The sequence below is a fragment of the Chelonia mydas genome, chromosome 4 (genome assembly GCF_015237465.2).
Source record: "Chelonia mydas isolate rCheMyd1 chromosome 4, rCheMyd1.pri.v2, whole genome shotgun sequence".
In the NCBI taxonomy this organism is placed as follows: Eukaryota; Metazoa; Chordata; order Testudines; family Cheloniidae; genus Chelonia; species Chelonia mydas.
In genome coordinates, this window is record NC_057852.1 from 105,708,345 (window position 1) to 105,723,427 (window position 15,083).

Sequence of the window (15,083 nt, forward strand, 5' to 3'; positions counted from 1 at the left end):
CTCATGCTTTCTTTTCTTGGGGAGGGTTCAGGGCACCATTTCTCACCCCTGAACTGGGGTGTTAACTGCCCCACTAGAGGAGGGGAGTGGAGAGGGAGGGACCCGGGCCCGCCCTCTACTCCGGGTCCCAGTCCAGGGGCCCTAGGGATAGCGGTAAACCACTTGAAGTAGGGTTCCTTCCCCTGGGCTACTTCTCTCTCTTGCCCTTCAGCTTGTGGGGCTTCCTGCCCTCCCTCTGCACAAACCAGGTGTCCCTTTACCTAGGGTCTTGGTCTTCTTAGCTCACCACAGCACTTCTCCAGACTCTCCTCTGCTTCCCTCCGAACTGCTCTCTGCTCCAACACCAATCCACTCTGCTTTAACTCCTCCAAACTGCTCTCTACTGAAACATCAATCCACTCTGCTTCAACTCCTTCCCTTGTCTGATTGAAGCAGGGGGGTTTTATCAGCTGACTGGCTTCAAGTGCTCTAATTGGCCTCAGGTGCTCTAATTAATCTATAGCAAACTTTCTTCCCTCTACAGGGAATAAGGCTCCCTTCTAACACTCTCCTGCTGCCCTCTGGCCATGCTGTATCACAGAGTCCATAAAAATCATCCAAATAGTTCTTCTGAATCTGTATATACCTCTTGCGGGGTTAAATCTTTACAAAAATTCCACACACATAAATCATAACAAAAGTCCCACAACTATAGTCCATAATTCCCCAACACAGTTCGTTGTATACACTGTTTGGACTAAGTATACCTCTGGCATCTGTCAGCTTGCTCCAGCTCTTCAATCCATCTCCAGCATCTCTTGCCACACTTCACTCCCAGTCTTCAGGGAAAGCAGTGGATGTATTGTTTCTTGACTTTAGCAAAGCTTTTGACACGGTCTCCCACAGTATTCTTGTCAGCAAGTTAAAGAAGTATGGGCTGGATGAATGCACTATAAGGTGGGTAGAAAGTTGGCTAGATTGTCGGGCTCAACGGGTAGTGATCAATGGCTCCATGTCTAGTTGGTAGCCGGTGTCAAGTGGAGTGCCCCAGGGGTCGGTCCTGGGGCCGGTTTTGTTCAATATCTTCATAAATGATCTGGAGGATGGTGTGGATTGCACTCTCAGCAAATTTGCAGATGATACTAAACTGGGAGGAGTGGTAGATACGCTGGAGGGCAGGGATAGGATACAGAGGGACCTAGACAAATTGGAGGATTGGGCCAAAAGAAACCTGATGCGGTTCAATAAGGATAAGTGCAGGGTCCTGCACTTAGGACGGAAGAACCCAATGCACAGCTACAGACTAGGGACCGAATGGCTAGGCAGCAGTTCTGCGGAAAAGGACCTAGGGGTTACAGTGGACGAGAAGCTGGATATGAGTCAGCAGTGTGCCCTTGTTGCCAAGAAGGCCAATGGCATTTTGGGATGTATAAGTAGGGGCATAGCGAGCAGATCGAGGGACGTCATCGTTCCCCTCTATTCGACATTGGTGAGGCCTCATCTGGAGTACTGTGTCCAGTTTTGGGCCCCACACTACAAGAAGGATGTGGATAAATTGGAGAGAGTCCAGCGAAGGGCAACAAAAATGATTAGGGGACTGCAACACATGACTTATGAGGAGAGGCTGAGGGAACTGGGATTGTTTAGTCTGCAGAAGAGAAGAATGAGGGGGGATTTGATAGCTGCTTTCAACTACCTGAGAGGTGGTTCCAGAGAGGATGGTTCTAGACTATTCTCAGTGGTAGAAGAGGACAGGACAAGGAGTAATGGTCTCAGGTTGCAGTGGGGGAGGTTTAGGTTGGATATTCGGAAAAACTTTTTCACTAGGAGGGTGGTGAAACACTGGAATGCGTTACCTAGGGAGGTGGTAGAATCTCCTTCCTTGGAAGTTTTTAAGGTCAGGCTTGACAAAGCCTTGGCTGGGATGATTTGATTGGGGATTGGTCCTGCTTTGAGCAGGGGGTTGGACTAGATGACCTCCTGAGGTCCCTTTCAACCCTGATATTCTATGATTCTATGATTCAATCCTCTCTGACCCTCTGGCTTCCGCTCTCCAGCTCAGAGAGTCAGCAGGCATTTCTCTCTGCTCTTCTAAGCCTTCAACCCTCTCCAGCCTTCTGTGGCCATGGCTCTCTGACTCAGGAAGGTCATCAGGCATCTCCTTCTGCTGGCTTCCTGGCAATTCCTCATTCCTTCCAGGAAGGATCTGCAGAGAGTTTTCTTGTCCTTGCAGCTTTCCCCGGAGACCTCTTCCAGTCTCCTGATTCCCAGGCAGCTCTCCCTGCCCTTTCTTCGCTGATCCAGTTGTGATGGGTTCCCCCCTCTTCGGGGTGCTGCCTGGAACTAGGGTACCACTGAGCACGCCTGACCAACCAGTCTGGGCTCCCTTTCACCCTGTAATGCTGTGACAAACTGCAGACATGCTCCCGGTCTCTCACTTTCCCTACCTCTGTGCTAGAGACACACCCAGCTGCAGAAACACACAGACACTGAAATCAGCTCTGCATGGCAAGGCTCAGCTAAGGAATTGCCCAGTACTCAATTGCACACCCCCTTTTAGAGGATAAACCCAAAATTGTACCGTCTTGAGCTGCACAGAGACCTGTACGGAGTAAGCTCATGAAATTTGCCCCCCTCCCTCAATGTGGAGAGGGATATACATAGCTTTCTGCCCCAAGTTATGATTTCCACACACACACACAGGTTTTAGACAAAACAAAACACGTTTATTAACTACAAAAGACAGATTTTAAGTGATTATAAGGGATAGCAAACAGATCAAAGCAGATTAACTAGCAAATAAACCAAACACACAATCTAAGCTTAATATATTAAAGAAACTGATTATAAGTAGCAAATCCTCACCCTAAACGTTTTTAGGCAGACTGCAGAGATTCTTGAAGGCAAGCTGCACCTGCTTGCAGCTCAAAACTCCAGATATTCCTTTCACAGGACAGACTACCCTCTAGCCTTGGCTCAGCCCTTCTCCCCTAGTCCAGTCTTTTTGTTCTCAGGTGTTTCCAGCAGTCCTCTTTCTTGAGCGGGGAATCAGTGAAGAACGAACCACGATGATGTCACTCCCCTGCTTTACATAGTTTTTGCATATGGCAGGAATCCTTTGTCTCCCAATTTGATTCCCACCCCGGTAAGTGGAAAAACACTAGTATTATCATGGAGTCCAGTACCAGGTGACATGTCCCTGCAGCCGTAACTCAGAAGCTGTTTGCAGCATCTCCAGGAAGGCTTCTCAGGAAAGCTCCCCGGTGGGTGATTAGCAACTTCTAAGACCTATTGTTCTGCCTAATGGCCCTTCCCAGCCAGCCATCTAGACTGACTGCATTCTGTCTAGTGGGCACTCCACAGTGTAAACACATTTATAATAGATGCATAGACAATATTCCTAACTACAGACACAAAAATAATCCATGCATACAAATAGGATAAATCACTTTCAGTAAACCATAACCTTTTCAATGATACTTCACATGACCTATCTGGCATAAAATACATCATAGTTATGCCATAATCATATCATAACAATATCTCTATGAAGAATATGGGGCGTAATGCCACACCAATTAGCTCTCACCTGCCCCTTTTCCTGACTGACTCAATCTCTGTCCTGAGGCACTCCCTCATTTATATGGCCCACATGCCCTCTCTTAAAAAACAATTAGGAGGTAGCTGACAAGTCATAGGTGTACTGGCCCTGCTCCCTCTTAAAGGACCAGCATCACCCTGTGACTGGCTTGTTGAAGAAGTGTATTTTAAAGGAAGGATCTGAAGGGGATTAATTCAGGCAAGGTGTTCCAGGCACAAGTGTCCATGTGAAAAAAAAAAAAAAAAAAATCAACACAGGACTTTTCCCATGCATACTCATTCTAGAAGAGAAGCTGCCATTTCATGAGCAGAACTAAGATATGTAAAATACTAATATTTGTTATATATGCTTTCATAACAGTAACTAGATCAGTGAACTCACTGGCATACACATTATGTACACATTTGTCTACCTTACAGTATTTAGTCCATACCAGGAAAAACTATTATTTTCAATGTAAGTAAATGGATGTGACAGTTTATTAATTATTTGTTGAGTGCTGGCAGTATGCTATGTATTACACAATACACAGTCTCTGTCCCAAAGACCTAACAAACAATTTAAAATACAAGACATTAAGTTAATATACACTGGAATGAACAACAATTTGGCAGAACAGGTAGAACAATGACTTGTGAACATTCTACAATACATTTTAAGATGGGGTGAGTTAAACACACTGTGGCATCTTTACCTCTGAAGGTCTGTGATTTGGAAGGAGGGCGGTTGTCTTTGCATAGTCTTTAATGTGGAATTTGTGGAATTTATCATTACAGATAAAAGCAAGCAGTTGTCTCATTGGGTTGAACACTATTCAGAGCTATACGCACAAGAAAGAAACATCACCAGAAAATCATTGGACCAAATACCAACTCTACAGATCATGCCAGAGCTAGATGTGGAGCCCACTGTAGAAGAGCTAAGCAAGGCCATTGATTTGCTATTGAGTGGCAAGGCTTCTGGAAAAGATGGCATCTCAGAGGAAATCCTCAAGTGCAGGAAAGACAGCCCATTACCATATCTTCATCAGCTGCTACTTAAATGCTGGAAAGAGGGTGAGGTACCACAAGAGATGTGTGATGCAAACATCACCACTTTGTATAAAAATAAAAGGAAAAAGGGTGACTGCAACAACTACAGGGATATCTCGCAACCAAGCGTAGCAGGAAAAGCTCTCTCAAAAGTCATCTTAGTGCGCCTACAACAGCTGGCAAATCATATCTACCCTGAATCACAGTTCAGATTCAGGGCTGGAAGATCAACAATAGACTATTTTCTCTGCATCAACTCCAAGAAAAATGCAGAGAGCAAAACTGACCATTGTACATTGCCTGTGTGGACCTAACCAAAGATTTCGACACGATCAGCAGAACAAGTCTATTTGCAATACTAGAAAAGACAGAATGCCCACCAACCCTGTTAAGTCTTATACATTCATTCCACAACAATATGAGAGCAACTGTCCAGTTTGATGGGTCCACTTCAGACAGCTTTGAGATGAAAAGTGGAGTGAAACAAGGATGTGTTCTTGCCCCTACACTCTTTGAAATCTTCTTCTCGGTACTTTTGAACTGTGCGTTTAAGGACACGAAAGATGGAGTGTATCTCCACACAAGATCAGACAGGAAATTCTTCAACCTGTCCTGATTTAAGTCAAAGACCAAAGTCAAAAAGGTGCTAATCAGGGAGCTTCTATTCGCTGCTGTTGCTAGCCCACAATGAAGATCTACTATAAGAACTCATGGACCGCCTTTCAAGTGACTGTCAGGCATTTGCTCTTGTGAAAGTAGAATGAATTATATTGAAATTATAATTCATTAAAGAAATGCTACCTGAAGGGTTTGTTGAAATATAGTTGTCAGGAAAAGAAACATTAAGGAGTGTGAGATAATGGGTCCTCAAACTAATTAACTTAGAGCTCCTACTGAACTAGGAGATTGGTAAACGTTAGTATGCAAATAAGATAGGTATGTATATTTGTCAATTTCTGCTTTCTTTTGTCTCTTATGTTAAATTGGCTTTGGCTTAGCTGTATAAATAAGTTATCTTGAGCCTCAGAGAAGGGCTCACATCTGGGTGCATTAGCAAAGCGCTTTGCTAATAAACAGAGTGATCTGACAAATTATGTGAGTCCTGAATCTGACTTTAACACTCTCACCATCAGCATCAAGAAAATGGTTATATTAGGAAAGGGGGTTTCACAAGATCCTTCAATTACCTTAAATGCAAACCAGCTAGAAGTAGTCCAAAAGTTCAGCTATTTAGGCTCTACAGTGACCACCAACCTCTCACTGGATGAAGAGCTAAATGTTCGCATTGGAAAGGTTGCCACCACCTTTAGCAGACTAACTAAAAGAGCATGGAACAACTCAAAGCTTACCATCAAGACCAAAATGCTAGTGTACCAAGCTTGCATTCTCAGCACACTGATGTATGGTGGGAAAACATGGACAACTTATGCTCATCAGGAGAAATGGTTAAACAGTTTCCACCTACGTTGTTTATACTCAACACCAAATGGCAGGATAAAGTCACCAATGCAGAGGTTCTTCAAAGGGCAAATGTACCAAGTGTGACAGCCCTGCTCAAGCAAAGATGACTGTGCTGGCTGGGCCATTTGAGTAGGTTAGAAGATGGATGCATACCCAAGAACATGCTGTAGAGGGAGCTATCAGAGGAAACAACAACAACAACAGGATATCCCAAGCTTCACTATAAAGACACACACAAGCAAAATATGAAGGAATTTGGAATTGATCCTGACCAATGGGAAATCTTGACAAGTGATCGTAACAAGTGGACCATTGTCTCAATCAGGGTATCAAAGTCCATGACAGAAGCTGGCTCCTACAGCTTGAAGAGAAAAGAGCCCGTAGGAAGCAAGCAGTTCCCAACCAAAATACATACATTTGCAATAACTGCCAAAGATCACGCAAATCTCGGATTGGACTACTCAGTCATATGAGACATTGCAAACAATCTACATCATAGGCTTCAATTCCCACCGTCTCTCACAGATGAAAGGATGCCAGTTTAATGTAGAATTTACTGGTAAAACATCATGAATAAATCAAACAAGGAAAGTAAAATATTCTCTCTGAGTTCAATATCCTTTTTTGATATGTCTACCTGTACCCAATTTCCTCTTATTCTCCTGCATGTTCACTTAGTTCCTTCAGCTCTAGACTTCTGCCTATTCCTTTTACTATCCCCTTCAGTTTTCTTCATACTGGATAATAAATCCTTCTTGTCTATTACCATCACGTGGGACAGCATCTTTATCCTTTTGCACCCATTTCACTACCTGACTCTTCAAAATCTCACTTCATTAGCCATAAATTAAATGACAAATACCTCCTAAGCTTTTTTCTAAATCATATTCCATTCTGTGAACCATTCTATTTTCCACATCTCTGTAACACTCATTGATTATCATTGTACCCTAGTTCAACCATATTCTACTTTATCTATGGATGCTTCCATTGTGAAATACAACATATATTCATTTTTATACCTAAACACCTATAAAAGTTTCATTTTTAAATGTACAGTGATTTTTAAAAATTGTATGGTAGACATATATAGCATAAACTTAAAATGCTCTAGTTGAAAACAGACAGATAGATTGATGACAACCAACCTGTGCTTTCCTCATGTAAACTAAGGGTTCTTTCATGTGCTCAGGGGGTGCTGCAGGATGACATGGTGAAGGGAACCTTAAGAAAATAAAATTATGTTTTGAATGTTCAGATTCTTATTAAATACATTGAAGAGTAAAAGACATCAGAGTAATCTTTGAACAAATTTTCTCATCTCTATAATTATTTTTAGAAGCAGTACAATATATGCAGTAATAATTCTAAACCCATGGTCAAACCCCAAAAGTTTAAAAAAAAAAAAAAAAAAAAAAAAAAAAGGATCAGTATCAATAAGTGAAATCCCAGTTCCTATCTGTGCATTATAGGTATTCACACTCTTAATTAGAAAAGAAATAGCAAAGGGTACTGTAAATCTCTGGCATGGTTGAAATGTGCACACTCATAAACCCAAACATAATTTCTGTCTTTGGATAAGACAATGAACAATAATTTTGTGGATGGTAATCTAAACTTGAAAGATGGGATTTCACATAAAAAGCAGTCTCTTCTCATCATCTTACTATGCATGTAGAGTACTTCAAGGATGTAAAATAAATATTCAAGGCTGTAGACAAGATATAACATAAATAGAACATTTTGTAAAAACAACAGTTAATCACATCACAAATATTCATAAAATAAATCAAATCATGTTTCATTAAATTTTTAAAGCAGTATTACAGAAGAAGATAATTTTGTGGCTGTTTAGACATTTTTTCTTTCCAGGAAACTGTATTTCTCAAAAAAACAAGTTCAGTCTGTAACTTGATTAGTTTTCACAACTGAACATCTCCAAAGTAACTGCAGAATTTTGGAGTGCCAATCTCAGCGAGCTTGAATCTTTAGCCATAAATTGCATATTAATAAAAACATGAAAGCGCAGGAAGAAAAGTAGCTGGTGGAATGAAGAACTGTCTAGACAAAATGCAAAATATGAACACCAAGAGATGCATTTCATAAGTAAGACAGACAAGCAAAGTCCTGCAAAAATATTAGTTAACAAATAAAAGATAAAGTGTAGGGCTTCTAGAGAAATACCTTTTGCAATTAAGAAAAAAAAGTCTGTGCTTTACATGGTGGAAAAATTGCAGTGACTGAATGTAACCCTGGGACCCCTTAGTTCAAACTGGAAGAGGGCACATAAGATGCATAGTGTTTTACAGAGATCCTCTGGATTGGACACATGCATAATTGTTCACCAAAGGGTAGCATGCGAAGTCTCTACCGAGAGCCGTTAGCCCACTGGCTGTCATAATCATTGCAAAATGTATGTAAAGATAATATTTAAAGAATTATGTATCTAAAATTACTCTCTTAAGATCTTCGAGTTAAGATGGGTAACCAGGAGGCGACATACCTCAGAAGTTTTCCTTTCAAGCAGAAGGTAACAGACATCTATCTCCTTGTCTGAGCATTTGTGTATTGTATGACTCCCAATGTATGCTTATTGGTTTACTAAGCCATACATAAAAGAAGAGATTACCTACATGAGAGGAAATCTACAAGAATAAACAAACAACAGAGTGGGTGTCCTGTCTATGAATAAAGATAAAGGATTATTCTGCTATATATTGAAGTGCAAAGTGACAAACAGAATCCCGCACCAAGGGAGGCAAACTGACAGCATACTTGTCTCTCATGAAAGAAATGTCACAGCTAACTTGGCTGTAAAGTGCTGCAAGGATCTGGGGTGAGCAATACTCTGCAAAACATGAGAGTATATTGTCAATTAAGTCTAGGCTCTAGAATGCATGTTATGATTTTACTTAATATGTACGAAGTATAGGAAACAAATGAGTCTTAATACTACTACCACTTGAATCTCTACACTTTATTAAACTAACTTATATTTGATTTCACTATAAACATATCTAAGGGCAGTGTGTCAAGTGAAGAAGTGATCTGAGATAGAACTGGTAAGCGGGGGTGTACTGTTTCTTTGGAAACAGCAAATTTGTGAATATGAGTATGTTCAGTGGACCAGAATCTGAATGCTCCAGGGAGACACTCGGAGGGCTTGAGGGTTTGAGTGTTCCAGTCGCTAACCTGCAAAGTGACAGCACAGCCTGCGAGGCCTCGAGGGGAGAGTTTGTGTTACCCGTGGCCTGTGGAGTTGGGATCTGACCAACGGCAGGCATAGTCAAAGCTTCTTCATGCTAAGGCCAGGTAGTAGTGAGGCACCTCACAGTCCTGGGTACCTCCAGGAATCCTCACAGTGAAACAAGAACAAGTCGGCTGAACAGAGGTTCAGATGTTTTCAAGTGTGATGTAAGCAACAGCCATCAAGTTAGAAACTCACCTTGTACACCTGGAGAAATATCAACATCTTAATACTAGAGCTTTTATCAGGGCTCTAGAAGATGCAGGGGGAAAAAGAAAATCAAAACAAGTATGTTCTTTTTCTGCTGCTTTGTCCCTCAGTTAATGTAATCACAATTTGTATTACAGCAGTGTCTTGAGGTGCCCCAAACATCATAGGGTGCCAGTGTTCTAGGTAATGTAAATGCATTTAAGAGACAGTTCTTCCTCCAAAAAACATACAATCTAAAGACAGACAAATGGTCTAAGACAGGAAGTAATATTACCCCATTTTACAGATGGGGAGCAGAGGCACAGAAAGATTAAGTGACTTGCCCGAGGGCAGAGACAGGAATTCAACCAAGGTCTTCTGAGCCAGTGCCATAAGTAAAAGACCATTTTTTTCGCCCTCAACATTTCAAGTACACTTATGGAAATAAACTCAACATCTTTTTATAAAAGCAAAACTAGAAAGCAAAAGACAAAAAAAACTAGGAAAAAAAATCCAAAAATTGTATTTACTTCCTTGTTTGCTCACCTGCGTCTTCAATGGCATCAGTATAGATCTTGCAGAAGATGATCTTAGTGATGTTTTTAAGAGCCTAAGTGACTTAGGAGCCTACATCCCATTTTAAAATAAGTAGCTTAAGCACTTAGCAGCCTAAGTCTCATTGAAAGTCATCCATTTTGGGGGTAGGAAAAGAAATCTGTGATGCACTAAAAATACAGGAACATATTATACCTCCCTAGTGTGACATACACACAATGGTCTTGCAAATAATGCAGACATATCATTCAGACAGATATAAATGTACATAAGCATATATAATAAAAATACTGAATAAAAACTCACACATTGAGTTCACTATAAACAGCATTCTGAAGCCTCTTTTCCCATCCTGTTTAAATAAAAAAAAAGAAATTGGTAATCATTTCATAAACAAGTAAACTTTTAAATATCTGAAGACCGACTCAAGGGAACGTTTCAGATTCACTAAAGTTTGTTGTCTGCAATTCAATTTCACATCTACCTAAGTTCTCTCTCTCTCTTTCAGGCTCTCCCTAAAGGCACAGGAGGAAAGAAATAACTACACTAACAGAAGTTTAAAACACAGAAGGCCAAAGTTAGAATTTGCACGTGCTCCCTTATCTCTGCCCCCTGGTTCAAAAGCTTGACAATATAGTCTTCAGTTATAGAATCACAGTTATTCACATATAATATCATATACATTTTAAGTGCAACCATAGATACACAAGTATAATATTGTAGTATGTTGGTTATTGTATTCTTCAGGGCAAATGAACTCAAGCTCTTAGCACGCGTAGGGGACAATTTTCTGATTCAGAAAGTTGACGTAACAACTAGGCAGTCATCCATTTTGGATCTGGTGTTGACCAACATGGATAATTTAGTTGCAAACACAAAGGTGATTGGGAACTTGGGAGGAAGTGATCATGATCTGATAGAATTCAAGATCCTAAGGAAAGGAGGACATGAGAACAGCAAAACAAGGACACTGGACTTCAAAAAAGCAGATTTCAATCAGCTCAGAGAAATAGCAGGCAAGGTCCCATGGAAAGACCAAATAGGAAGAAAAAGAGTTGAAGGGTTTTGGCAGGTCCTAAAACATGTAATATTAGAGGCTCAATATCAAGCTATTCCGATGCAAAGGAAAGAAAAGAAGAGCCACAGGAGGCCAAAGTGGCTGCAAAAGGAGCGTTTTAGCTATCTAAAAACCAAAAAGGATACATATAGGAAATGGAAGGAGGGACATGTCACCAAGGAAATATACATGGGAATAGCGGGACAAAATCAGGAAAGCTAAGGCAAAGACTGAGTGACAGCTGGCAAGAAATGTTAGAAACAACAAGAAGGGGGTCTTCAAATATATCAGACAAAAAAGAGAATTCAGGATGGTGTGAGTCCACTGCTCAATGGAGAAGGTGAGCTGGTTTTGGAAGAAGATAGGAAGGCAGAGCTGCTCACTGTCTACTTTGCTTCAGTCTTCACACAAAAAGCAACAAGTGACTGGACAACTAGCAAAGTTATCACAGACAATAAAGGGGAAGGGATGCAGATTGAGATAAGTAAAGAATGGGTCAGAGATCTTCTGAATTAATTCAAGTCAGTGGGACCTGATGCTATTCACCCCAGGATACTGAAAGAACCAGCTGAAGAAATCTCAGAGCCACCGTGTCACGCAGCAAGCACGCCCCATCCCCTCTTGTGGCAGGGTGAGGGTATTTACTTCCCCAGGGCTGAGTCTTTATGATCACCCCTTGTCCTGGGTAGTGTGGCCTTGTCTTGGGCTAGTGGTAAAAGTCAATATGGCCACTCTCTCTCTCAGGGTTGTATAGCCTGATGGCCAGGGTCAGGACGACAGCCCCTTCCCACAGGGCTGCAGGGCCCAATGGCTCAAACCAGTATGATTACCAAGTTTGCCCAGGGTATATGGCCTAGTGGTCAAAGTCAGTGTGGCCTCCTGCCTCACCAAGGCCGTGTAGCCTAGTGGCAAGAGTCAGTAGGGTTGTCCCCTCTCTCAGGGCTGCGTGGTCCAACGGCCAGAGTCAGGATAACTGCCCACTTCCGTAGGACTGTGTGGCCTAGAGACCAGAGTCGGTAGGCTGCCCTGTTCAGCAGGGTTGTGTGGCCTGGTGACCAGAGTCTGTATAGCTGCCCTCTCTCAGGGCTTTGTGGCCCAATGGCCAGAGTCAGTATAATGGCCCTCTTCAGTAGGGCTGTTTGGCCTGGCGGCCGCTCAGACAAGTAAACCATTATCTGGGGGGAGAAAGGAGTGGAGCGGCCAGGTAGGGGAACCCAGGCCCTCCCTGCTCCACCAGGTCCCAGCTCAGAGCCCTGTCAGTGGCAAGTATGCCCACCACTGTGTCAGTGGAGAATCCACCTGAAACACGCTGACCCCACTCGGGGTGGGGGGGGGGGCGGTGTTTGCATACTTAGAGGATAGAGCTAAACTTCAAAGAGATCTTGATAAATTGGAGAACTGAGCTATAGACAACAAAATGAAACTCAATGAAGACAAATGTAAAGTGCTACACATCGGGAAGAAAAACCAAATGCACAAATACAGAGTGCAGGATAACTGGCTTGGCAGCAACATTGATGAGAAGGATCTGGGAGTTGTGGTGGATCACAACCTCAGCATGAGTCAGCAATGTGATGCTCTTGCAAAATAAATAAATAAATAAATGCAATTTTGGGTTGCATTAACAGAGGCATAGCATGCAAGTCATGGGAGGTGATCGTACCGCTCTACTCAGCATTGGTGAGGCCTCAGCCAGAGTATCGTGTCCAATTTAGGTCACCAATGTATAGAGAGGATGTAGAGAAACTAGAAAGAATTCAGAAGCAAGCAACAAAGATGATCAAAGGGATGGAATGCAAGCCACATAGAATCATAGAATCATAGAATATCAGGGTTGGAAGGGACCCCAGAAGGTCATCTAGTCCAACCCCCTGCTCAAAGCAGGACCAAGTCCCAGTTAAATCATCCCATGAACAAAGGCAGAAGAAACTGAGTATGTTATAAAAAGATGCCATAAAAAAAGATGGAGAAAAGTTGTTCTCTCTTGCCACAGAGAGCAGGACTAGTGCCTATATGACTTAGGAGTGGCACCCCATTTTCAAAAGTGAGTTAGGTGCCTAAGTCACTTAGGCACTTTTGAAAATTTTATCCCTAGACTTCAAAAATGGTAATATCCCTTCTCTATAAGGTATGTATTTTAAGATTATTGAGGATGGAAGGGTTTTTTCCTTTTGCAGACAGACTTCTGAAAAGTATTTTAGAATGTCAAGTTGTTTCTTAGAGAAATTCACAGGCATTGTGCATATTAACAGTGTATCTTAAAATGACTTATGTTACTTTTTCTTATTTGAACTATGTTATATTTTTATGCAACTATCCTTAAACAGTCTTAATAAAGTTCAGATATTACTTTCTCCAATTAGTGATTGTATTTTTAAAAAAAAATTGTTAAAGGGTTTCTTTAAATGTATTTAGATTTTACAAAATCTCAATAAATCATTCCATGATTTAGTAGTTTTACAGAACTTAAACTACAAAACATTCAAAAATTAAATTCCACAAAACAGGCTTCCCATCCGGCTTCAGTAAATAAATAAGCTTAATAAATACATTTAATAAGTTCCCACCAACATTTTTATTTACAACTATTATCTATTGAATCCCCACAACGGTGCCTTACATAACAAAAAACAGACACAGTCACTGCCTTGCAGAGTTTACAATGTACTTCAGCAAGGTACTGAAGCATGTGCCTAATTTCATTGGGATTACTCACATGCCTAAAATTTACCACATGCTTAAGTTCCTTGCTGAATCTCAATAATGTCTTGGGTGGACCATTACACATGCTGAATATCTTAACAACTTCAGTGGGACTCCACTCCCCTGTTGATGATCCCTTTGCAGTATCAGAACCTAAATGACCTGACATGGCAAGCAAAGACATGGCATGACAAGCATAGACAAATACTGAGGGTAAGGTAGTGTAACAGAAGTTACAGACATACGTTTATAAGGTTCTTCAAAGTAGGACATAATGATTCTTTTCTTCTTCTTCCCCCCCTGCACATACCAAAGACGTTAATAAAACCACACCAATTTTCGTAGAGACTTTATGCCTGGAAACTAGTGATTTGAGGTTGCATCTGCACAACTTTAACTTTGGCCATTTCTTCACTGGAGTAATTAATCTTGCTGTCTTAACATGAGAAACAAATTAAATGTCCTATTTTTGTTCCATGAACTTTGCTCTATTTTAAAAGAAGATAATACGAGCCTTAGTCTGCAATGCTTTCAAGTTCTGCTGGTTTGAAATTTTTTTAAATAATGTAAATTCCATAATCTGGAATTACAGAATATTATATCTATATTTATTCACAGAAGTGTTTATACTTGTACAGATTCAGCAACTGAATGAACTATTACAAACCTGAGGTCTTCAGAAATTCCTTAATATCTTCCTTTAGTGATTCAAGTTTAATTTCTGGTTTGTGCAGACTACCCTAATAAATAAAAGAAAAAAGCAGACAGGAGAGTAAGCTTTCTATTTTTAATTATGACATTAGACACATTCTTAGGACTACACAGGTAGAAGTAATATGCACAAGAGGAATGAGTTTCAACTGTTGTGGAAACCATGATCTTAAATTTTCTGAGTTCAGGGCATAAGGAATCTCAGCCATAACATTGCATTTGGAAGATAATAATGGGAGAGTTTGTCATACAAAGATGTAGTACATGGGAACCGTGAGTTGTAGACTTGGATATCGTAAAAGAGAAAGGAGCATATAAAGATGAAAGAACATTAAAATACAGGGGGAAAATAGATTTATTTTATGCTCCAGAGGAACTGAAATAGCTTATTATAAAAATTCCCACAGCAACTCCATAATAATATAGCTCCCTTAAAAGAAAAAAATCCAGAGTTTGAATAAGCTTTGTCCAGACTAAACAAATCCTTTAGGGGCTGGAGCAGATCACTGCCAAACTTCCAGGCTAAACTCAAGCCTGGTCTACACACAA

At 41.0% G+C, this 15,083-nt stretch overlaps 1 protein-coding gene across 1 annotated transcript in view; it reads right to left on the minus strand.

Moving 5' to 3' along the window:
* The window catches only part of TBC1D19 (TBC1 domain family member 19), a 106,418-nt gene that overhangs the window by 77,324 nt on the left and 14,011 nt on the right, over positions 1–15,083 (minus strand). The window contains exons 2-4 of the mRNA XM_037897967.2: positions 14,491–14,563; positions 10,370–10,415; positions 7,221–7,296 (exon numbers count right to left, since the gene is read on the minus strand). Coding sequence (XP_037753895.1) covers positions 7,221–7,296; positions 10,370–10,415; positions 14,491–14,563 — 195 coding nt within the window. The remainder of the gene's footprint in view (positions 1–7,220; positions 7,297–10,369; positions 10,416–14,490; positions 14,564–15,083) is intronic.